This window comes from Balaenoptera physalus, assembly GCF_965194825.1.
Source record: "Balaenoptera physalus genome assembly, chromosome: 12".
Taxonomy (NCBI): Eukaryota; Metazoa; Chordata; class Mammalia; order Artiodactyla; family Balaenopteridae; genus Balaenoptera; species Balaenoptera physalus.
Window position 1 is genome coordinate 96,183,557 of NC_138897.1, and position 22,989 is coordinate 96,206,545.

The 22,989-nt window shown below is 60.6% G+C and overlaps 1 protein-coding gene and 1 long non-coding RNA gene across 7 annotated transcripts in view; one reads left to right on the forward strand and one right to left on the reverse strand.

Annotated features, from left to right (window-relative positions):
• Positions 1-14,322, reverse strand: LOC309639676. 2 transcript variants are annotated; one of them, XR_014251802.1, is made up of 3 exons: positions 8,906-14,322; positions 8,303-8,540; positions 1-7,004 (listed from the first exon to the last, which is right to left on the reverse strand). It is a non-coding gene; the product is annotated as an uncharacterized lncRNA (long non-coding RNA). The 2 variants fall into 2 exon arrangements; XR_014251803.1 differs by having other exon boundaries at positions 8,303-8,545.
• ULK1 (unc-51 like autophagy activating kinase 1) overlaps positions 7,685-22,989 on the forward strand; it is a 22,724-nt gene continuing 7,419 nt past the window's right edge. For 4 of the 5 annotated variants that reach the window (XR_014251794.1, XM_082417169.1, XM_082417170.1 and 1 more), the window contains exons 1-16: positions 7,685-8,027; positions 8,375-8,467; positions 8,550-8,591; positions 16,375-16,407; positions 16,741-16,777; positions 17,450-17,623; positions 17,707-17,780; positions 18,095-18,196; positions 19,239-19,297; positions 19,385-19,467; positions 19,887-19,937; positions 20,298-20,386; positions 21,147-21,288; positions 21,982-22,042; positions 22,249-22,338; positions 22,849-22,974. Coding sequence is in view for 4 of the 5 variants with exons in the window: in XM_082417169.1 (XP_082273295.1) it covers positions 7,917-8,027; positions 8,375-8,467; positions 8,550-8,591; positions 16,375-16,407; positions 16,741-16,777; positions 17,450-17,623; positions 17,707-17,780; positions 18,095-18,196; positions 19,239-19,297; positions 19,385-19,467; positions 19,887-19,937; positions 20,298-20,386; positions 21,147-21,288; positions 21,982-22,042; positions 22,249-22,338; positions 22,849-22,974 (1,367 nt within the window). In the remaining variant the exon portion in view is untranslated. The remainder of the gene's footprint in view (positions 8,028-8,374; positions 8,468-8,549; positions 8,592-16,374; positions 16,408-16,740; positions 16,778-17,449; positions 17,624-17,706; positions 17,781-18,094; positions 18,197-19,238; positions 19,298-19,384; positions 19,468-19,886; positions 19,938-20,297; positions 20,387-21,146; positions 21,289-21,981; positions 22,043-22,248; positions 22,339-22,848; positions 22,975-22,989) is intronic. The other variant, XM_082417172.1, reaches the window with a different exon arrangement.

Genomic DNA, 22,989 nt, shown 5'->3' on the forward strand with positions numbered 1-22,989 from the left:
GTAAATGCCTTTGTACAAGATGTGGCCTTTTGTATCTGGCTTCTTTCACTCGCAGGATGTTTCCCAGGCTCATCCACGCTGTAGACTGTGTCAGTGCTTCTTTTTATTTTATTTTATTTTGGCCACGCCACGCGGCTTGAGGGATCTTAGTTCCCTGACCAAGGATCAACCTTGTACCCCCTACAGTGGAAGCGCGGAGTCCTAACGACTGGACCGCCAGGGAATTCCCAGTGTTTCTTTTTAAAATTAACTTTGGGACTTCCCTCGTGGTGCAGTGGTTAAGAACTCGCCTGCCAATGCAGGGGACACAGGTTCGAGCCCTGGTCTGGGAAGATCCCACATGCCGCGGAGCAACTAAGCCCGTGCGCCACAACTACTGAGCCTGTGCTCTAGAGCCTGCGAGCCACAACTTCTGAGCCCACGTGCCACAACTACTGAACCCGCACGCCTAGAGCCCACGCTCCGCAACAAGAGAAGCCACCGCAATGAGAAGCCCGCGCACTGCAACAAAGAGTAGCCCCTGCTCGCCGCAACTAGAGAAAGCCTGCGCGCAGCAACAAGAACCCAATGCAGCCAAAAATAAATAAATTTATTAAAAAATTAAAAAATAAAAAATAAAATTAACTTTACTGAGGTATAATTCACACACAGTTAAATACTCGCATTTCAAGGGTTTTGACAACTGTATAAAGCCATGTATCCACCACCACCCCAATCACCATAGAACACTTGTCACCTCCAAAGCCCTGCCTGTCCTTTCCCAATCAATCCCCCCAGCCCAGGCAACCAGGCAACAAGCGATCCGTTTCTGGTGGATGAATCCCACACAGGATGAATCCCTACAACAGAGGTCTTCTGGGTCTGCCCTCTCTCACTTTACATACAGGGCGTCAAGGTTCGCCCGCGCTGCTGCATGGACAATATGCTTATTCTCTCCACTCCAGAGTGTGGATATCCCCATTTGTTTCTGCTTTCTCCTGTTGATGGACATTTGTTTCCAGCTCTGGGCTACTCTGAATAAAGCTGTAATGAACATTTCTCATCAGGCACCCTGAGTAAACACCTAGGAGTGGGATTGCTGGGTTGTAAGTTTATGTTCAGCCATCCCTGCCTGGGGGACGCAGGTACAGACCTTCCTTCTGGGCTTGAGGCTGGAAGGGGCTGGCTGCAAGGCCAAGGTGGGTGGCGCCCTGAGGTTACCCGGGGCTGAAACCAGCCCGGAGCCCCCTTAGAATCCTAGCTGTCACCATCCCAACCTTCTGGGAGACAGGAAGCAAATTCCCATCCTGCCCCAAAGTCTGAAGTCCTTGAGTTGAGCCCAGGCCCTGAGAAGCTTTGCCTAAAGTCCCCTAGGGGAGGACAAAGACCTTTTCGGGATGAGATCACCAGCTCTCCCTTCAGCAGTGCTTCCTGATGGCTGGAATTAGCTTGGGACGGGACTGGGAGGTGGTGGTGTTCTAGGGAGCTCCTCTTGAGGAAGCTGGCTGTCTCCATTGTTCTAGTTAATCCTCTTTATTATCCCAGGTGAGATAACCTAGGCACAGAGAAGCCAGGTGGCTACGCAGGCTTCCCCGCTGTGCCTAGAGGGGACCCACCCAGGCGCTCATCCACTCTGCCGTCCAGCCCATGGTAGGGGAGGGGTCAGGGCTGGAGGAGGAGTGTCCTCCCAACACACACACCCGTGGTGTTTCAGCGGCATTTGAGGAGTGGATTCACCTCTGGGCATCGTGGACTGGGGTGATAGAGACTGGAACGCCTAGGTTTTGCTGGTATCCACTACCGCTGTTTGGAAGAATGATCCAGAACTTGTAAGTAATGACTTCAGCATGCTCTTTCGTGGTCCAGTTGGAGCATCATTGAAGGACTACTTAATAATTCAAGGCCAGGGTCACCAAACTCATTCTGTAAAGGGCCACATGGCAAATATGGCTTTGCAGGTCGCACGGTCACCTTTGCAGCTACTTAGCTTTCCAGGTGCAGCTTGAAAGCAGCCAGAGACACTAAATAAGCAAGTGGGCGTGGCTGGGTTTCAATAAACTTTATTTACCAAAGTAGGCAGTTAATCTCTAGAATATATAAAAGACTGCAACTCAAACAATCCAATTAGAAACTGGTCAAAGAACTTGAGTAGACATTTCTCCAAAGAAGATAAACAAATGGCCAATAAGCAAATACGATGCTCAACATCACTAATTATTAAGGAAATGTAAATCAAAACCACAGTGAGAAACCACAACCACTAGGATAGCTATTTTTAAAAAGCAGAAAATAACAAGTGTTGGTGAAGATGTGGAGAAATTGTGATTGCTGATGGGAATGTAAAATGGTGCAGCTTCTGTGGAAAACAGTATGGTGGTTCCTCAAAATATTAAAAATAGAATTACTAGCAATTCCACTTCAGGATATATATCCAAAAGAATTGAAAACAGGATCTGGAAGAGATACTTGTACACTCACGTCCATAGCCGCATCATCCACAATAGCTAAAATGTGGAGGCAAACCAAGTGTCCTTCAATGGATGAATGGATAAACGAAATGTGGCGTATACGTACAATGGAATATTATTCAGCCGTAAAAAGTAAGGAAATTCTGACACATGCTACAACACGAATGAAACTTTTGGACATTATGCTAAGGGAAATAAGGCAGACATTAAAAGACAAATACTGTAGGATTCCACTTTTAGGAGGTACCTAGAGCTGTCAGATCCATAGAGACAGAAAGTGGGAGGGTGGGTGCCAGGGTGGAGGGAAGAGGGAGTAGGGTGTTTTTGCAGGGGATGGCATTAGTGTTTAATGGGGGCAGAGTTTCAGTTTGGGAAAATGAAAAATTCCTGGAGATGATGGTGGTGACAGTTGCACAACAATACGAATGTATTGTACACCCTGAGGTGTACACTTAAAAATGGTTAAGACGGCAATTTTTAAGTTATGTGTATTTTACAAATATTAAAAAAATAAAAAGAAAGAAAAAACTGGGACTTCCCTGGTGGTTTCGTGGTTAAGACTCTGCACTTCCACTGCAGGGGGCACAGGTTCAATTGCTGCTTGGGGAACTAAGATCCCACGTGACGCAGGACACGGCCAAAAAAACAAACAAACGAAAAACAACAAAAAAGGAAAAAACCAAGAGGAGGGCTGGATTTGCCCCCTTAGACCATAAGTTTGCTGATCCTTGATGCAGGGGTTCTGCGACCGTGTTTACCTTTCTGTTGACAATTGATTCAAAGCTCTGAGTCTGTGACATTATCTCCATGTTAACTTGTAGGTTTTTGTCAAACAGAAGACAGATGATTTCTCTGAGATAGAAAAGATAATCAAAGGTTAATGTTTTGCCCTGGGAAACAATAACCTTTTTTGAATCTGACTGACCGATCTGACTCTCACATTCTTCTTTTCAAATCCCTGTAAATAAACAAGTCCTCAAATTCTACCCAGGAACCATCTGTACTGTCTGGCTCGTTCCCTCCTTACTGAGTTAGCTAAACCTCCAGCCCACTTTTTGCTCCATATTCATATGAGAGTTTGTTTTTTTGTTTTTTCAATTTTTTGGCCACACCATGCGGCATGTGGGATCTTAGTTCCCTGACCAGAGATCGAACCCACGCCCCCTAGATTGGAAGCACAGAGTCTTAACCACTGGACTGCCAGGGAAGTCCCTGAGAGTTCGTTTTTAACTTCTTGAAAATTACACTGGTGAAGTCACAATGACACAGGAATGCAGCCCTCTGTCTGTTTTAAGGCACACAAACCACCCCCCACTCCCAGCACCTGTGACAGACATTACTAATCCATCACAGAACTCTCAGAACTCTTAAGAACCCTTAAGCTTAAGACTCTGGGTAGCTGCCACCAGTCCCTTTGAAACGACACCCGTTCACCATTCCTTTCATAGAAGGGGGCAGCAGTGCTGGAGGCCTGTCTGGGTGGGCAGGTGGCACCTCCATGGAAGGTGGTGTTTTTTGGCTTGTTGAGTAAGCAAGTCAGGGGTGGTTTTCTTCACTCGACATCCTTTCCACAGGATTCTTTACTGATTGCTGGGCATTGGGCTGAGCACCAGAGGTCAGAGATGAACAGGATTTTGTCCTTGCCTCGGGAGGTTTGGAGACCTAGGAGGATGAGGAGCAAGTGCTTGCAGTGGAGAGGTATCACTTCTTAGTTGTATGACCTTGGGCAAGTCAATTCTCTGGCCATCAGTTTCTTCCCCCATTAAATGGGAGTAACCATAGGAATCTACCTCCCAGGGTTGATGGGGGCATAAGAGTTACTTCCTGTAAAGACAGTTGCCTGCACATAGCAAGGACAGTTGATTCTCACTGTTCATGGTACTGTGAACGAAGAATGTTTCCTGCCATATCAGTAAACAAAGGATGTTGCAGCCATCAAGCCGTCACGTTACAGCTGCCCCAACGGTGCACTCTGAGAAGACTCAAGATGAGAAGCAGAGGATACTGGCCCCGGATAGCTGAGGTGCATATCAGAGGAATGATTTCAATGAGACCAGACTTTGCATCTTCCCATACATAGCAAAGCGCTAAATTCCTTAACTTGTGATGTCTGGTTTTCCTTATTTAACAGTAATCTTTCAATGTTCCGACTACCTGGTCTTTGTTTCAAAAACTCCTATGGATCCTGGCTCCCCGCCCCTTGCCCATTTGGGACAGTCTCTCAGAGTTTCTGAGATGCTGTGTCCCAGGCTCAAGTCCTTAGTTTTGTCCATCGAATAAAGCATAACTCAGAGCTTTTAGGTTGTGCATTCTTTTCAGTCCAAAGTACTCATGCTCTATAACGTTGCCACCAGCACAGGATTAATGGATTCTGAACCTGCTCCGGGAAAAATACATTTAGGTTCCTGCCACCCTCTGGTCACAACATTTTTGTCAACTGTTCAATACATCACTGTGTGTTTATGTGTGTTTCTGTGTAAAAGACATCCTATTTAATATATGCTGTTGATTCATTAACATTGTTTACTTCTGAACAGCGAAATCACCAACAAAAAGCACAAAGATCCGAAGGAGAATGTTGTGGTGCTTCAAGGACAAAGGACGACCCTGCTTGAAAAGGTGTCAGCGTCACAGCCCCTACCAGACCCTTACTCGCCCTCCCCACCCTGTTGCGATGGTTACAAAATTCCTGAGCCCACCTGGGTGACACCCACCTGAGCAACAGGGACCTGTCCCAAATAAGGAAAGGCATCTGCCCTGTCCCACTGCCACCCTACAGAAGGAAGGTATATGTGCCTCGACCAATCAGTAAACGAAGTTTTCACCTCGGACCATTCCTTTGTTTCCTGGCTACAAAAACTGATCAATAGCACATGTTCAGGCTCGACTCTCCCAGACTGCTAGGAAGTCGGCCCGCTGTTCTGGCAGCGACCCTTCCCTCCAATAAATTCTATCTTCTTTACGTTCTGCCTTGTGTCTTGAAATTCTTTTCCAGCCTGCGTTTGGACCGCGACAGATGTGGCCCTAAATAGCCCACAGGACCCTTGTTTGCAGTACAAGAGCTGCTGATGCAAGGCAGTGGCCTCCCTCACCCTCAGCTGGGAAAGAGGGCCTGGGGCAACAAACATTTTGCCCACAGAAGCATGTGAGTACTGATTTGGGGGTTACATGAAACACTTAGCGAATAGGCAAATTCGCAGATATGGAATCTGAATCACGAGGATGGACTTGGCACAGACCATGGTGGGCGTGTCACACAGAGGAGGGTGGCAGCCTGAGCAACTGAGCTGGGCCCAAGGCCAGGGGAATCGAGCATACCTTGCCTCCCTTCTCTTCCACCGTCGAGGGCCCAGAAACCTTTTCCAAACGCACATCCCATCTCATCTGCCTCCTTCCTAACTTCTGCCCTGTCACTTCCCAAGTTTAGGGCGAATATCTCCTTCCCAGGGTGCGCTGGGCTCCTGGAGGCATGTCTCCAGGGGAACTAGGCTCCGTCTAGCAATCTTGGCTCCCACCGTCTGCCCTGCCCGTTCTCTGCACTTTCCTGGGTTGAAACTTTACAACTGTCTGTGCAATCATTGCCCGTCTTGTCCCCCGACCCCAACCACTGAACAGGAAGGTCTTGAAGGAGGGGATTCTGTGTTTTTCTTCTGTGGCAACTCTGGGTGTTGAAAACACAGTCATTGGATGAAGTGAGGGGATGGATGAGGAGGTGAGGGCAGGCTACGGCTGACCACGTGGCACTGCAAGACCTTGTCCTTGGAAAACAAAGATGGTGGGCCAGGAGACCCATTGTCCCTTCCAGCTCTGATGGTCTCTGGCCTCAGTCCGGGGTACAGAGTGCCTGGGAGCCTACCCCTCAGACGTGTGTTCCCACAGGCTGGTGCAACCATCCAGGGCTATGACTGAAGACCGGGGGTGGCAGGGAGGATTGTTTAGAATTCTGCATTTGCAAAAGCAATAATGGAAGGCTATAGGAGCAATTCACACTCAAGGTGTAAAGTGAAAAGGACCGACTCTTCCCAAAGCAACCACTGTTAACAGTTTCTCCTGTGAGAATCCGGGCTCTTTCTCTTGCTGGTTGTGTGACTTTTTTACCTAACTTCTCTGGGCCTCAATTTTCTTATCTGTAAAATAGGGATATCATAGCAAGTACTTCATGGGATCATTGTGAGGAATAAATGAGTTAATATATGGAATGACTACTGCCTGGCACATGGTAAGCAATGGGTTAGCTGTTATAATTGCCCAATGTACTATATATGCATACATAGTATAGTACTAGGTACCCTATATATGTATATACATACATAAAACTATATACATATGTAGGTATGGTATACACACATCTCTCTCCAGTGACTTTATTTTTTAATTAATTAATTAATTTATTTTTGGCTGCACTGGATCTTCGTTGCTGCGCGGGGGCTTTCTCTAGTTGTGGCGAGCGGGGGCTACTCTTTGTTGCGGTGAGCGGGCTTCTCATTGCGGTGGCTTCTCCTGTTGCGGAGCATGGGCTCTAGGCGCTTGGGCTTCAGTCGTTGTGGCTCGCGGGCTCTAGAGCACAGGCTCAGTAGTTGTGGTGCACGGGCTTAGTTGCTCTGACGCATATGGGATCTTCCCGGACCAGGGCTTGAACCCGTTTCCCCTGCATTGGCAGGCGGATTCTCAACCACCGCGCCACCAGGGAAGTCCCTTGGAGCACTTTTTATCTGAGCACCTCTGCCTCTAAGAATCTGCTGTGTATTATTCCATAGAAAGGATGCACCAGGATTTACCTAACCTTAGGACTTGTGGGCTATTTCTTAGGTTTGGTGCAGTTTGGGGGACAGTTTGTAACTATCGAGCGCAATTTTAAATGCATAACCTGCAACGCAGTCGTTCCCTTTCTAAGAATTTATTCTATCCAATCTCCAGCTCTGGGGTACACAGGCCACGTCCCAGGTATTAACGGCGGCTATGGCACATGTGCGCCCCCCAGATGCGCAGACAAGGGACGTAGTGTAAGGCTGCAGCAGGAGAACTGGTTGGAGGGCGACCCTTGGCCCATGCCCAGGCTTGCAGCTCCCCTGTCATGCCCAAGGAGGCGGGCCTGCTACTAACCCCGCCCCAACCGTGTGGTCCCGCCCCAACAGGCCCCGCCCCGCCGCCAGCGCCACCACCCACTGAGCGCGGCCGCCCGGCAGGCCCCGCCCCGCCCCAGCCAGGCTAGCCCCCAGGCTCCGCCCCGCCCGCCACTCTGTGCGCTTGCGCCGGCGTCTCAGGCTCCCGGGCCCGGCGGCCGCGGCTCTTTTGTCTCCCGGCCGGAGCCCGAGCCGGATCCTGAGCTAGGGTCGCAGCCTAGGTCAAGACTGGGTCGGAGTCGGATCGCGTCCGCAGCCCGGGCTGCCCGATGGGGCGCGCCCCCTGCCCACCACCCCCGGCCCGTGCCGTCGCCTGAGCCCCGGCCTGCCTGGCCCGGCCCGCGCCATGGAGTCCGGCCGCGGCGGCCTGGAGACCGTGGGCAAGTTCGAGTTCTCGCGCAAGGACCTGATTGGGCATGGCGCCTTCGCCGTGGTCTTCAAGGGGCGCCACCGCGAGGTGAGGGGCCGGCCGGCCCGGACAGAGCGCCGGCGAGGGCGGCCCCCCCGCCCCGGGGTCCCTCTCCCCATCCCCCGCTCCAGGGACCCCCCCTCATCCCCACCGCCGGCCACCCCCATCCCCACCTCCACACCCCAGAGGCCCCCTCATCCTGCTGGAGACCCCACATGAACACAGCCGGGCGCCCCTCGTCTCACCCCACAGCCCCGGGACCCCACGTCCCCCTTACATGCACTCCTGACCTCCTCATCTCCAGGGACCTGCTGGGCGCTTACCTGGCTTGGGCAAGGCCTTCAAGGGGTTCCCGGGTTCCCCGCCCCTGAGGGACACCCGCGCTTGGTTTTCAGAAACACGACCTGGAGGTCGCTGTCAAGTGCATTAACAAGAAGAACCTCGCCAAGTCCCAGACTCTCCTGGGGAAGGAAATCAAGATCCTCAAGGTGAGCTGGCCTCAGAAGCAGGAGGGGAGAGGGTGATGGGTGAGTCCGCTTCACTCACGGGAAACTTGGGTTTCTGTCCTAGGAATTGAAACATGAAAACATCGTGGCTTTGTATGACTTCCAGGTAAGGCTGCGGGCCGCCGTCTTGGTGGGGAGGGGGTGTGCTCCCCTCCCCCCCACCCCCACCCCGCCCCCACTGTCCCCAGTACAGCCTCAGGCCCCGGTGACTTAAGTCCCAGTCCAGCCAAGTGCTGGAGACCCTGGCCAGGAGCGGACTGTTCCAGGCTAGCATCTCGTACTGGGGGAAGGAGCTGGGCACCCCCTGTGTGGATGGGCGTCGGAGGCCTGCTGGGACCTTGGAGACCCCACCCTCAGCCCAGTTCTCGGGCCTGGGTTTCCTCTGGGCATGTTGGGAGAGCTCCCACGTTCCCCGGCCACCTGAGTGCCACGGGCCGCAGCGCTGCCCCACGGAGGGAGGTCTGGCTACAGCGTGGCCCTCGGGGGTGTCTGGCCCAGTGGCCGCGACGGTGAGTCCTGTCCCCAGCGCAGGCTCAGGGCAGCCCTGCCAGCCTGGACCACCTGTCTGGGCCAGTGGATTGTTTGTTGACATTACCCCAGCGGCCCGGCATTGGCCACTGTCTCCCTGTGTCAGACTGGGGGAGGGGCGGGGCTAAGGGAGATTCCTTCTTGCTGGCAGTTGGGGCCAGCCACCCGGGCAGGAGGGAGGCGGGTGCCCGGCTGATGAGGCCATCTCAGGCCTAGCTGGCCCAGAAGACCGCGGCCTGTTTCCCCCAGTGACCCCGGGCCCCCAGGCCTGGCGGCGGGGGAGGCCCAGCCTCGGCCCAGGCCTGGGACCCTGGAGACCCAGTTTGGGGACCAGGAACCTGAGGCAGCAGATCTGAGGGCCAAAGTGCTGACTAATGGTTTTGAAACCTGTTTACTGAGGCCACGGGACCAGCCCCTGGCTGAGGGGAAGTTCCCGGCCAGGCTGTCTGTGTTTTGGTGGCCTCCTCCCTCCTTCCCTGTCCTCTCCCTCCCCCTTCAGAGCTGGGCTGTGGCCTTGGGGGCTGTGGCATGACATGAGGTGACCTGGGGAGGGCCCAGGTCCAATGTGACAGCGACAGGGAGTGCCTGGAAGCTGTGTTCTGGGGCCGCGAGGGCAGCCCCCTTCCCCCTCCTCCTCTCCCACCCTTCCCTGTCCCCTGCCCCCGCCTCTGCTCGCCTCCTTCCCATCCTGGCTGGGCCACACACCTGGTTGTGGGCAGTGCCACTTCCTCCAGGGCTGGCAGTGCTGTGGCTTCCCTTGTGCAGAGGAAGTGCTCAGAGGCCAGCCAGCCCCTCCCTTCCAGGCCCCCCACGCGGGGCTCTGTGCTCTCAGCCTTCGGGGTGTGGGGTGGCTCCCCGAGTCCTTAGACACTTGTCTGAGACACACATGGGACCCAGGAAATCATGGCTTTTAAAAACAGTTAATGATGTAGCTTAAAAAAAAAAAAATGAAGAAACAGTACAAAAGGGACGTGGAAGAAGGTGACGCTACCATCCCTGTCCCAGTGAGCCCCATCTCCCCCAGAGGGTCTCTCTGGGGACAGTGGCACATCCTCATGTACCTCTTTGCTGCCACACCATCCACAGTTCTACTGTGGCATTTTTCACTTAAGTGTGTGTCTTTGAGAAGGTCTGTGTCTTTCCACACGAACTCCATCCATATGTGAGAAGTGACACCCCTCTCCTCCCAAGGAAATTATCCCCCATTCTTTCTGCAAGGTTCCGAGTGCAGACTCTGCAGCTAGGTGACCTAGTTCCGGTCCTGGCTCTGCCACTTAAACGAGCTGTGTGTCCTGGAACAAGTGTCTTAATCTGTCTGTGCGTCCATGTCTTTCTCTGTAAAACAGAGTCTGGAGTTGTTTGAAAGTGGTCCTCGTAAGCACTGTGTGTGCTGACATTGCTACGACTGTGACCGTGGTGTTATTTGCAGCTGTGTGGTGTTCCGTGGCCCTATATTCCACAGTTGACCTCACCAGTCCCCCACTGGAGGGACGTGGGGTTATTCTGGGATTCTGACATGTCAGCAGTGTGGTGGTGACTCTCCTGGATTCACCTTTGCCATGACTGTGTGTCTGCCAGGTGGATTCCTAGAAGTAAGAGGATGCGTATTTTAGTTTGGAACAGTTGCCAGATTGTGGTCCATAGAGGATGGACCGTGGACACAGCAGCGCTGCTGGCAGGAGGGCCTGTCTCCCCACATCCTTGCCAGGAGCTCGGTTGTCAGACTTTCATCTTGGCCTGCCTGAGAGGTGGAAAATGACATCTCTTATGGTTCTGTTTTTCACCTTTGGGGGAGGCTCAGCATCTCTCTGTGTGCATGTGAACACCAGGAATGCCTCCTACCCAGGGATGTGCTCCTGTGGGTCTTGTGATTACTGAGGTTGGACGGCACTGTGGTTAACGGCATGGGCCCTGCGCCCTACTGCCTTTCTGAGCCCAACTCGCCCATTTACTTACCTGTGTGACCTTGGGCAGGTTACTCAGCCTCCTGGTGCCTCAGTGTTACCCAGAAAATGGGAGATGATAACAGTACATCTATGTCGTAGGGTGGTTGTGATGACAGCTTGAGTCTATGTATGTTAAGTGTTTAGATCTGTACTTGTTAGTAAGTGCTATATAAATATTGGTTGGTGGGAACTCTTTATATATTAAGGAAAGCCCTTCCGTGATAGGTTGCAAATATTCCTCCTCAGGTTGCTTCTTGTCTGTTGAGGAGGTTTTGTTTCGTGGCCATACGGAATAGTGACTGTTGTCAGGCTGCTGTGGGTGTGTGTGGGGGGCCTCTGGGGTGGTGCTCTGCTCTGTGGCCCGCAGACATGTGGGCAGGCAGCGGGAGCCCCTGGCCTTTCCTTTCCTTGAGGGGCAGACGGCTGGCTCTGGGTCTTGCCCTCGCCTGCTGGGCCGTGGTTGGGTGTGCTCTTTCTGGGGAGAGTGGCCATCACAGGGGTCAGGGGACAGCCCTGCCCAGCGTGCGCCCTGGGACGTGGGCCTTCCTGAGACCAGCACGCCGTCCAGCTGGTTCCCACAGCTGGGTGACTCACTTCCCGGCCTGGCTGACAGAGCCACCCCTAGTGACTTTGGGTGGGTGGACACCTCAGTCAAGGGGAGAGGTCTGCCTCGCTGTGGGGTCATTCAGGACAGTGCCAACCCTTGGCCTTGCTTTTTCCAGAACCCTGGCTCTCGGTGGTGGGCACCGTGACCCAGGCGGGCTTGGTGGGTCCCGGGCAGGGACGTGTCGATTCTGTGTTTTCCATTCTGGAAGTGTCCTCTGCTTCTCCCGAGTCAGGGGCAGGCCCGGTGTGTGGGAAGAAGGGGGCTGGAGAGGGCAGCTGGCCTCCCCCCGGCTCCCCGCCCCCCGGGAGCCACAGGCACACAATGGAAGCTGAAGGAGGCTCCCTGAGGAAGGGTGGGCTTCCTCCTCAGGGTGGGGCTGGGCATCCCTTCCCATCTGGGCGCTGTCCAGGAGAGCCTGGGGGCGGGGAGTGCCGCGGCTCCCATGGGCGGCTGTGCTCCGGCCCTGGCTGTGGCTTTTGCCACCTTCTGGAGCCAAGACGGCCCACTCCAAGGAGTTAACTAGGTCAGTGCCCGCCCACCCACCTGCCCACCAGGCCCAGCCCAGGATCACCAGACAGAGTGGGCTCGGCCGAGCCCGGGAGCTGGGATCCTCTTAAGCAAAGCACCTTAGTGCCCTGTGGAGGCAGGGCGGCCTCCTGCGTGCCTGGGCGCCCGTGCCAGGCTGCTTGGGACACCTGGCCCCGACACCCGGGCCAGCCCGGTCCCCAGGGCCTGTGGGCGCGCCACTGAGAGATGGAGAGGGCGCCGCTTCATCCCGCCTTCAGGGCTTCGCCTGTCCTCTCGAGGTGTGCAGGTCAGGCTTCACCACCCCCTTCCTTGGGGGCCGCACGCACGGTGGAGTGGCCAGGACTCTGGTACCCGGCCCTGCCCCTCCCTCGCCAGCTGTATGACAGGCAGAATCACAGGACCTCTCTGTGGCCGTTTCCTCCCCTTAAGTCGGCTGGGACGTCGATGGGACCTGCCCGGTCCTCAGTTGCGCCGGGGGTGAGTGGCGGGATGGGGGTGACCCCGGTGTGCTTCCTGTAGGCTGGGGGCCCGGCGGGCCGGCGCCTCGGCCGTGTTGGTGGTTTTGCATTAGTAACGTGACGGACTCCTGGGGACAAGAGCGCGGCCAGAAGCCCCCTCATCCGCCTCCCCCAGGAGGGGAGCCCTCTGGCTCGGCGGTCGCCGCAGCCCCAGGAAGCAGTCCTGGTCCTTACGAGTGTCTAGACCGCGTCTGGACCGACCCCTAAGGAGGCGGCCTGCTGTCTGCCGTCCACTTGGTCCCCGCGCCTGGGGGAGCTCGTGGAGACCAAATTTAGCTCACGAGGAGGAAGGCCGAGGCGGAACCTTTCCGGGTCTTGGGTGGGCAGCAGGCTGCCAGGGGCAGACCAGCTGTGCCACCGAGGCCGCGCTGACCTCCCCCCCGCCGGGGAGCCTGGAGAGCCGGCTTCTTCAGGGGGGCCTGGGCACGCAGCCGTCCTGGAGACCGCCGCACCGGGGGCGCCGCAGGCGTGGCCGAGGCTCGTGCCAGCCCATGGGGTTAGCGCCTAACAAGCTGATGCCGCGGGCGGGGAAGGGGCCTTCTGAAGCCAGGGCAGTGGGGGACCCCGAGGCCGGGCCTCCGCGGGCCCGAATCCCACCTGGTGAGGAGAGGTGGGCACGACTTCCCCGGCCCAGCCCTGCCGTGCTCTCCCCCTCAGGCCCTGACCTTCTGGGCTCCGTGCACAGTAGGGCCTGCGGGCAACACCCTCGGTCTCTGCTGGGCGACCCACGGGGTGAAGGGACAGAGGTCGGGGGAGGAGAGGAGCCTGGACCCCTGCAGCCCCGCCTGGCCCCAGAGCCCCTGGTCTTTGCTCACTGAGGGCTCGCCGAGGCCTGCGGGGCGCCAGGAAGGCTTCAGGGAGGTCTCGGGGGGCTGGGGTGTCAGGGAGCGGGGAGGGCTAGGAGCCCCGAGCCAGCGGGCGGCGGGCCCCGTGGTGTGGCCCCTCGGGAGGGAGGGCGTCTGGCCTGGTGTTTGGAAGCGCCCCCAGCTGGAGTGGGTGTGGGGGTCCTGTGCGGGGGTACCATGGGTTCCTGGGCACGAAGGGCTGTATGCTGTCACTGATGCACGGGCGCCTCCTTTCTGGGGCAGGAGGTCGTGGGGTCCAGGGTGCGCGGCACTCGCCTCCCAGCTGGCAGGCCCCTCGTCCCCGTCCAGCCACGGTGTTGCAGCCCTGGGTGACTCCCCGGGGACCCTCGGGGGGCACGCATGCTGCATCTGTCTCCTGTCCTTGTCGTCCGGCCCCTGCCCGTCCTGGCTCGGTGGGTGATCGGAGGCTTTCCTGCGGAGCAGGGGGCCTGTCGGGAGGGCAGGCTAGAGCTGGAGGTGCCCGGGCCTGAGCCCTGCCCTGCCCTCTGGCGGTGTGGCACCTCTGGGCCACTCGGGACAGGGCTGCTCGCTGGCGGGGCAAGTCGGGAGCCTGCTCAGCACGTCCCCAGCGGTGGCCGTGGTCAGGGTGACGGCAGGTGAGGGAACAGGTGGCCTCGGGGTCACGGGGAGTGGCTGCTTCTACCTCCTGGGTTAGTCCTGGGTCCTCATCTCTGGCCCCTCTGCCCGAGAGCCTCCGACTCTGCGCCCGGCTCTCAGAGCCTCCCTCCATTGGGATCTCCCTCTTCCTGGTCCCCCTCTGTCCCCGCTGGCCTGGGCCCACCCCGCCAGTCGGTCGCAGTCGCGGGCGCGGCGTGACCAGGGACTTTCTCCCTGCATTATCTCTCCCCGCAGCTGGCCCGGGAGGGCGGGGCCTGCGTGCTGGGCCTCCCTGCTTCGGTGGACGGAGCCCACCCCCTCCCAGAGGAGCCCGGCTGGGCGCTTGGGAAGGCTTCTGCATCCCTGCCAGACACGCGGCTGAGTGAGGGCCTGGGGAAGCAGGGTGGGGCACGCGGCCCCTCCAGCCCCGGAGCTTTCAGCGTCTACCTCTCAGCCCTGCTCCCTGGGGCGTCCCCATCCTGGACCCACAGCCCCTTGTTGGGGGAGCTCTGGAGGCATGGGGGCTTCTCTTTTGTTTCAAATATAAATGTATCTATTTTATTTACTTATTTTTGGCTGCGTTGGGTCTTCATTGCTGCACGTGGGCTTCTCACTGCGGTGGCTTCTCTTGTCGCAGAGCACGGGCTCTAGGCGTGCGGGCTTCAGTAGCTGTGGCACGTGGGCTCAGCAGTTGTGGCTTGCGGGCTCTAGAGCGCAGGCTCAGTAGTTGTGGCGCACGGGCTCAGTTGCTCTGTGGCATGTGGGATCTTCCTGGACCAGGGCTTGAACCCGTGTTCCCTGCATTGGAAGGCGGATTCTCAACCACTGCGCCACCAGGGCAGCCCCATGGGGGGTCTTCTCTTGTTTCAGGGGGCTGACATTTACACCTGGGGTGTCACCCAGTGGCTTTGTGTTCTACTGGTGTGGGTCTGAGCCCAGGCCCAACCTCCTGGCGGTAGGGTGACTGATCAGGGGTCCTCTGTCCTGCCCGGTCGGGGTGGCGGGGGCATCCCTGGCACCTGAGCAGGGGTGGAAGGTGGTGGCCCGCTACTGGGGATCAAGTCTGTCTGGGCCTTGAGTGCCCTCCCCCAAAGGCCACTGAGAAATGTCCCTCCTGCAGCTACCTCCCTCCTCCCACCCAGGCTTCCCTCGGGGCTCCCCCCATGCCTTGAGAGCTTCGGGGCCAGCTCACGCACTTGCCCCCTTGCCCCGTGGGGGTTAGAAGCTGGAGCTGCCTGTGAGCAGCATGCTGGTGGGGAATGGGGACTCGGTGCATTCTGCTGGGCGGCGGGCAGGGGCTGTTCCTGGTCCCCAAGGCCCAGCAACGTACTGGTGCTGAAGGGGCTTGGGGACTTGTTCCTGGCTGGCAGGGCCCCTCAGTTAGGGAAGACCCCGCCTGGGGAAGAGGGGAGGGCATTGTCTGCAGGAGGGCAGAGTGGTTAGGACCCCGCCTGCCTGGTTGACTTGGCTTTGCCGGCCGCAGTTTGCTCATCCGTGACCTGGGGATCTCAGGGGTCCCTCCTGGACGGACGCCGGGGCCATGGGTGCGGGGGTGTCTCTGTGCTGGCCTGAGCAGCGGGCTCCTGGGTCTTGCTGGCGTGGACCGAGCTGAGGACGCTGGTGGCACCCCGAGGCCATGGGTGGCCACAGGCTGAGCCGGAAGCTGGCCGGCAGTGGGCTGGCGGCACCAACCTGTAATGCTGGTGGCATCTTTGATTCCGGAGCCAGGAGCAGTTTCCGTGGCCTGAGAGCCAAGGCCCTCACACCCTCGCTGTGTCCCTTCTTGGGGGCCTGGGTCCCCCACTAAGTGCTTCTCCTTGGCCAGGACTCACCACTCATAGAAGAGCAAGCTGAGCCCTGTCAAAACCTCAGGGCCAGGGCTGACCCTGACCTTGATGGAGACCTGGGTTGCTGAGGGCTCTCCCTGGGAGGTGGGGTCCTTGTTCCACCCCTGACCCCTCTCCTGGGTCCTCAGCCCCTTCCCCAGACTTGACAAATGAAGTGGTCTGATTGGCTGCTTCTCCTGTCACTCAGCCCACTTGGCTCTCAGACATCCTCATCTCCGGGCCACTGAGCAGCTGGCTAAGCCCCGGCGTGACAGGCCCCAGGGCTGCCAGGCCAGCCAGTGTCCACGCTCACTGGCCTCTCCTGCCTGAGCCCAGGTGGTGTGTTGAGGGCAGCTGCAGGTGCCGGGTGCCCAGGTCACACTGGGGCCAAGCCAGGCCTCCCAGACGGCTGCCAGACTGGGGGACAGGGCGTGCTCCTCTCCACCTCTCACCGCCTCTTCTGTGTTCTGCAGGAAATGGCCAATTCCGTCTACCTGGTCATGGAGGTGAGTCCTGGAGGCCAGCTGTGAGGACAGGGAGGCTGGGCCCTCTCGGCTCTCAGGCCCCTTGTCACCTTGGGGTTAGAAGTTGTTTTCATGTCCGTGGGCTTAGGGCCACCTCACCAGCAGGCCCAGCGGCCGCAGCAGGTGCTGGAGGGGCCGTGAGCACCCCCACTGACCTCCTCAAGCACGGATTGCGGGGGACGTCTGCCCCAGGCTGGAGACAGGGCACCAAGTGCCCGGGGAGCAGGCGTCCAGGGGTGGGGTGGTGGGAGACCTGGGCAGGGCTGGAGGGTGTGCCCTGGCCGCTGACCAAGGCGTGTGGCCGGTCTCTTGCAGTACTGTAACGGCGGCGATCTGGCCGACTACCTGCACGGTGAGTGGACACCTGCGGCGGGATGGGCTGCCCGCCGAGGCTCACCCTGACCCATTCTGAGAGGTGGCCTGGCGTGAACGAGCCTTCCTGGGCCTGATGGTGATGGCGGATCCTCCCATCCCCCTGGCGCCTGCTGGGAAAGATGGAAGCGGGAGTGGAGCCCCGTTGGGGACACATGCTGTGTCAGAACCACGAGGGATGGCCTCACAGGGCAGACCTGGTCTGCAAGGGTCGCTCTTGAGCGGGGCCCCGTGCGGCCCGCTGTGGATGTGGTGCCCGGCAGGGTCCCGGTCGCCGGTCGGCAGCTCTGCGGGAGCCAGGCCTGTCCTGGGCCCCAGCGGGGGCCGGCTCTCCACAGGGGGCGGGCCTCCGCAGGGCCCTGGCGCAGGTGGGGGACCACCGTTGAGGCCGGGCCTGGGGCTCATCGCACAGCCGCTGGCCGTGGTGTGTGCTGTGAGCAGGAGGTAGAGGGAGCTGCTGGGAAGCGGTCCTCACCTGAGGAGGGGCGGGGTGTGCTGGGCAGCAGCGCGGGGCTCGCAGGTCGGGAGGGGACACCGGGGCAGCTCAGAGTCAGACGGCGTGGCCGATGGGCCTGGAGACCGCAGGGAGGGGCCCGGGAGCCGTTTGGGGCGCCCGGGTGAGCTGCGCCCCACTGAGCCCGTCTCCCCTCAGCCATGCGGACGCTGAGCGAGGACACCATCCGGCTCTTCCTGCAGCAGATCGCGGGCGCCATGCGGCTCCTGCACAGCAAGGGAATCATACACCGCGACCTGAAGCCCCAGAACCTCCTGCTGTCCAACCCTGGCGGGCGCCGTGCCACCCCCAGCAACATCCGGGTCAAGATCGGTGAGGCGGCGGCCGGGGCCCGGGGAGGCCGGCGGGGGCCCGGGGGCCGCGGCCGCCCCTCTCACGCCTCTCCTCGCCTGCAGCCGACTTCGGCTTTGCCCGGTACCTGCAGAGCAACATGATGGCGGCCACGCTCTGCGGCTCCCCCATGTACATGGTAGGTGGGCCACCCCAGCCCCTGCTGCCCCGTCCTGTTGGAAGGGGCGTGCGCGGTGGGGTTCCCTCCCGTGTCCCGAGCGGAGCCCCATCCCGTGGCCTCACTTCGGGTGGCAGCCGGCGTGCCTGTACCGTTTCCCGCCACGTCTGTGGCAGTCGGCTGGCGTCTATTCCGATTGGCTGGCGTCTGTTCTGATTGGCTGGCGTCTGTTCTGATTGACTGGCGTCTGTTCTGATTGGCTGGAGCCAGACTTCGCTCGGCGCACGCTCAGCGCCCGTTCTCGCCGTAGCGCCGACCGCACTGTACCCCCGCAGGCCCCGGAGGTCATCATGTCCCAGCACTACGACGGGAAGGCGGACCTGTGGAGCATCGGCACCATCGTGTACCAGTGCCTGACGGGGAAGGCGCCCTTCCAGGTGAGGGCCCCCCGGGCAGAGGGTGTGGGCGCGCTCAGCTCTGCAGCCCAGCGGTCCTCGGCCGTCACCGTCCCGCAGCCTCCCCTCGCTGGAGTGACGTGGCTGCCCAGCTCCCCACCGTGCAGTCACTTCAGGGCCTTGTCCTGCTCAGGGCCAAGGCCGGAGTCTCCACTGACTCTGGGGCGCACCTGTGTGTGTCCACGTGTATGTCTGAACCAAGTTTCGTGGCCTCCCTCCTGCCCATTGCAGGGCTGGCGTGACCCACCAAATTGGTACCAGGACCCCAAGCTCTGGGGTACAGCCTGCATTTGGAAGGCAGTGGCCTGCTGTGTGCTGGACCCCAAAGGGTCCAGGGCTCTGAGCCCATGCCGCAGGCCCTCGCGTCCTGTAGTGGCCTCGTGGACCGACCCAGCAGCTCTCCACTGTGGCCAGCTTGCCCCAAAGCGCCCTCTGCCTGCCCGGTGACCTAGGCTGCCCCCATCCCTGCTCCCCGTACCTCCCTGCCTGCCGTTTCCTGCACGTGAGCAAGTGACTAGCGAGGGCTGTCCCCCGCTGGCGTGTTGGCCTTGGGAAGGCCGGGGCCGTCTTGCTCTTGGCTGTACCCCCGTGCCTTGAACAGTGCCTGGCACACAGCAGTGCTGAGCGCGTGACACGTGAACAGGCGTGTGGGTGGGGCCCACTGGGGGGGCCAGCTTGTTCTGGGGCCCTTGGCTGGGGTAGGGTGTACGGGCCACTTTTTAATTTCAAGAAGCACACGACCGGTCACACCAGATACCCAGGATGCACCTGCAGCAGGTGGGAAGGAGGACCAGCCAGCATCCTTGCTCTGGGCCCCCCTGGCCCCCCTGTGTGGTCCCCGTGGTTCCTCAGCCTGGCTGGGGGGAGGGGGGCCCCTTCCTTGGAAACATGCGAGGGCGCTCAGTGTTTGGACAGACAGGCTGGCAGTGCTGGACCAGGGGCCTCTCGGGAGAGAGGCTCTGAGCGGCTAGTGTCCGAGAGCAGCGGGGACGCTCACACCTGGCCCCCTGTCCCCCACTTCCAGGCCAGCAGCCCCCAGGACCTCCGCCTCTTCTATGAGAAGAACAAGACGCTGGTCCCCCCGTGAGTGCCCCTCCCGCCAGACACAGACACCCCGCCCCCCCACCCCCGGGCAGGCTGCCCTGTCAACGTCGTGCCCTGTGCCCCCAGCATCCCCCGGGAGACCTCGGCCCCGCTGAGACAGCTGCTCCTGGCTCTGCTTCAGCGCAACCACAGAGACCGCATGGACTTCGGTGAGCACCGCCCGACAGGCCTGGGGGGTCAGGGCCCTCTGGCATGCACCCCTGCCCGCCACGTCCTGGACAGCCCGCTCCCAGGGGCCCTGTGGCGGCAGTGAGTGGGCTTCCCGGGGCCCGCAGCTCCTTTCCCAGCAGCGGAGATGGTAAAATCCCCGGTTTTGCAATGAGCAGCACTGCTGGGAAAACCGTGGGCCGGGCGGGTGGATCCGGGCCTGGGCCGCACTGGGGGCGCCAGATGCGTTCAAGAGCCGCCAGCTGGGGCTCTGCCTCCCTCCGTTCCTGGCGTGAGGCAGCGGAGACGGGGCCCAGAGCCAGCTGGAGCTCGGGCCCCAGGGGACAGTGGGGCCTGGCCTCGACCCTGGGAGCCCTGGCGTTGGACCCTCCTGAGCCCGGGCCCATCCCTTCTCCTGCAGATGAGTTTTTCCATCACCCCTTCCTCGACGCCAGTGCCGCTGTGAAGAAGTGTGAGTTCCCTGAGGGTCTCGGCACTCCCGTGCCCCGCCTTCTCCCTGTGGGCTGCCAGCCGCACCCCGGGAGGTTGGGGGCTACCAGCTCCTCAGCCCCCCTCCAGCCTGTAGTCCCCAGGGGCCCCCGAGGCCAGGGGGTGGGCTCGAGCTCAGCTGACTTGGTGCGGTGGGACTGGAGAGGTGAGGGCGGGCTCCTCGCACAGGTCCCCTCCCGGTTCCCGGGTTCCTCTGGGGCCGGGGGGCGTCCCGAGCCGGCAGCTGTGCTCGGCATGGGGTTGACGTGGGCAGGGTGGGAGCGCGCGGGCCCGGACGGGGAGCATCCCATGCTGACGGGTGCTGACCCGCGCCCTCTGCCAGCCCCGCCCGTGCCCGTGCCCTCGTACCCAAGCTCGGGGTCCGGCAGCAGCTCCAGCAGCAGCTCCACCTCACACCTGGCCTCCCCACCGGTGAGTCGCGCGCAGGGCGGCGGGCTGCGGGCTCCTCTCGCCTCGGCTTCTGGGCGTGCAGGCGTCCGCAGGAACCCCACCCCAGCTCGCACCTTTACTTTTGCTGTGTCATCTGGTCCTATCACACCAGACTCAGACATGTTCTGCTTGTGAATGTGGCGGAGTTAGAAGCGGGTGGAGGCCTGTTTCAGGGTCCCTGTGTCCCGTTGGTCTCTTCAGCACCGTGTCAGCTCCGCGCCTGCGTGTGCACGGGCACGCGGGTAGCCCCGGGCGGGGACCCTGTGTCCTGGGAGCCCACCCGCCCCGCAGCCCGCGTCCCCGGACAGGGCTGGGGTGAGGTCTGCCGAGGTTGTGCTCGGGGGCGGGGGCACTGGGGCGTGAACCTCCATTGGGCCATCCGTCCGTCCGTCTGTCCGTCCTGCCAGGCGGGGGCCAGGGCCAGGCTGGTGGCGGAGAGCACGGCTCTCTCACGCCCAAAGGCGGACCTTCCAGACGCCCCACCTCCTGAGCGCAGTGCAGGGCCACGGGGGCGGGGGGTGGCGGGTGTCGCCTGACACGGGGTCGCTGGAGCCTGTGGGGGCCAAGCGATTCCTCGTGCTGGGCAGCAGGGGGCTTCGTGGGGTGACCGCTCCTGTGGGGAGGTCACCGGAGAAGGAGTGGCCTGGGGGAGGAGAACGTGCAGAGCCTCTGCCTCGTCCCCACGGCCCCCTTCACCCAGGCCCTGGGGCCGGGTCTCAGCGGCCTCCCCTCTGACCCCCAGTCCCTGGGGGAGATGCAGAAGACCCTGACCTCCCCGGCCGAGGCCGCCGGCTTCCTGCAGGGCTCCCGGGACTCGGGCGGCAGCAGCAAGGACTCGTCCTGTGACACTGATGACTTCGTCATGGTCCCGGCCCAGTTTCCAGGTCCGGGGGCCACCAGGCAGGGGTGGGCAGGGGGATCACTGCAGACGTGCCAGACGGAACCCCTAAGAAGGGGCTTCTGGAAGCTTCTACCCCAGATCAGCCTGGCCAAAGACTCAGAGCTGAGTCCTGCCCGCCGCGGAGCGCCCAGGGCGCCTGCTCCGAGGGGGGAGCTGCTGCCCTCGCTGTGTTTGCTGAGCTGCAGCCCACCCCCCCACCCCCAACCCCGCAGAGCTCTGTTCTCGGGTCCTCAGTTCCCCTCGCGACCCTGGATGCTGGCACTTCTCTCATGGCCTTGGCTGCCCTGAGACTCCCGGGAGGGGGCTGGGTGGGAGCAGGCCCTGGTGTCCGACGGGCCACCCTGAGCCTGTCGGCTTGGCTCCGCAGGGGAGGAGAGGCCCCGTACCCAGCCGCCGGCAGCACAAGGAGGGCAGCGGGAAGGTGGGGACCCAGCGGTCCTGGAGGAGGGGTGAGGCCCAGATTGGGAGGTGTGGACACCCAGCCTGGGGCTCGCTGAAGGCCGGTGTGTGAGGAGGGTACCAGGGTCTCCTTCGAGTGCCATGAGATCCAGACAGGCAAAGGGGGTTGTCAGCACGAGTGACAGAAGCAGGGACGGGAGAGTGCCTCACCGTGGCCCGGGCCCACCCCAGGAAGAGGTGCCGCCTGGGCCCAGCCTCACCCGTCTCCCATCCACAGGTGACCTGGTGGCCGAGGCGGTCGGTGCCAAGCCGCCACCGGACAGCCTGATGTGCAGCGGGTAAGCCCCCAGCCTGAGCCCCGCCGGTTCTGCGGGGAGGGCGACGCCTGCTCCCAGGCTGTCGCCTGACCTGCCTGGTCAGACAGTTTGGGAAGGGCCAAGTCTGCTGTGCCCAGTGCAGGACGGAGTCCCGAGGAGGGGCCAGAGTCTGTGCTCGTTTGGCCTGAATGTGAGGCCCTGTCGTCTTGTCGCCCTGTCCCCGCCAGGAGCTCACTGGCGGCCTCTGCTGGCCTGGAGAGCCGCGGCCGGACCCCGTCTCCTTCCCCGCCCTGCAGCAGCTCCCTCAGCCCCTCAGGGTAAGCGGGGCCCGGGGTGCAGTCAGCATCACAGCGCCCCAGCCCCAGTCGGATCCTGCAGGAAGCGGTCACGTCCAGAGGCCCTGCCTTCATTCAGGCCCGGCAGGGCGCCAGGCCCCTGTGGGTGGTCCAGCGGAAGGAAGGGATTGTGGTGGAAGGGACGCAGGGTGGGCTTGGGGCCCAGGGGTGGTTACCGGAACCACCAGAGACCAGTGTCTTCACTCCCTCCCCCCATCCCCGAGCTTGTGGGGCGAAGTGGGCAGTGAGTCCCAGTGCCAGCAGGAGCTGGCCCAGCCTCGCTGTCCTCTGTCCCCCACTCTACTGGCTGGTCCCAACCAGAAGCCACCTGGGTGCAGAGAGTGGGGGGCGTGGGGTACCAGGGAGGCAGTGCTGGCCGCGCGCAGAGACCAGGAAGCAGGCGGCCTGGAGTGGCCTCTGCCCCCGCGTGTGAGGGCCTGGGGTCAGCCCAGCGCCCTGTCTGCGGTGACCCCGGTCTCTCTCCCCACGCAGCCGGGCCGGCGCGTTCTCCAGCAGCAGGTGCGGGGCCTCGGTCCCCATCCCGGTCCCCACTCAGGTGCAGAACTACCAGCGCATCGAGCAAAACCTTCAGTCACCCACCCAGTACCGGACGGCACGGTGAGTGCGCGGGGC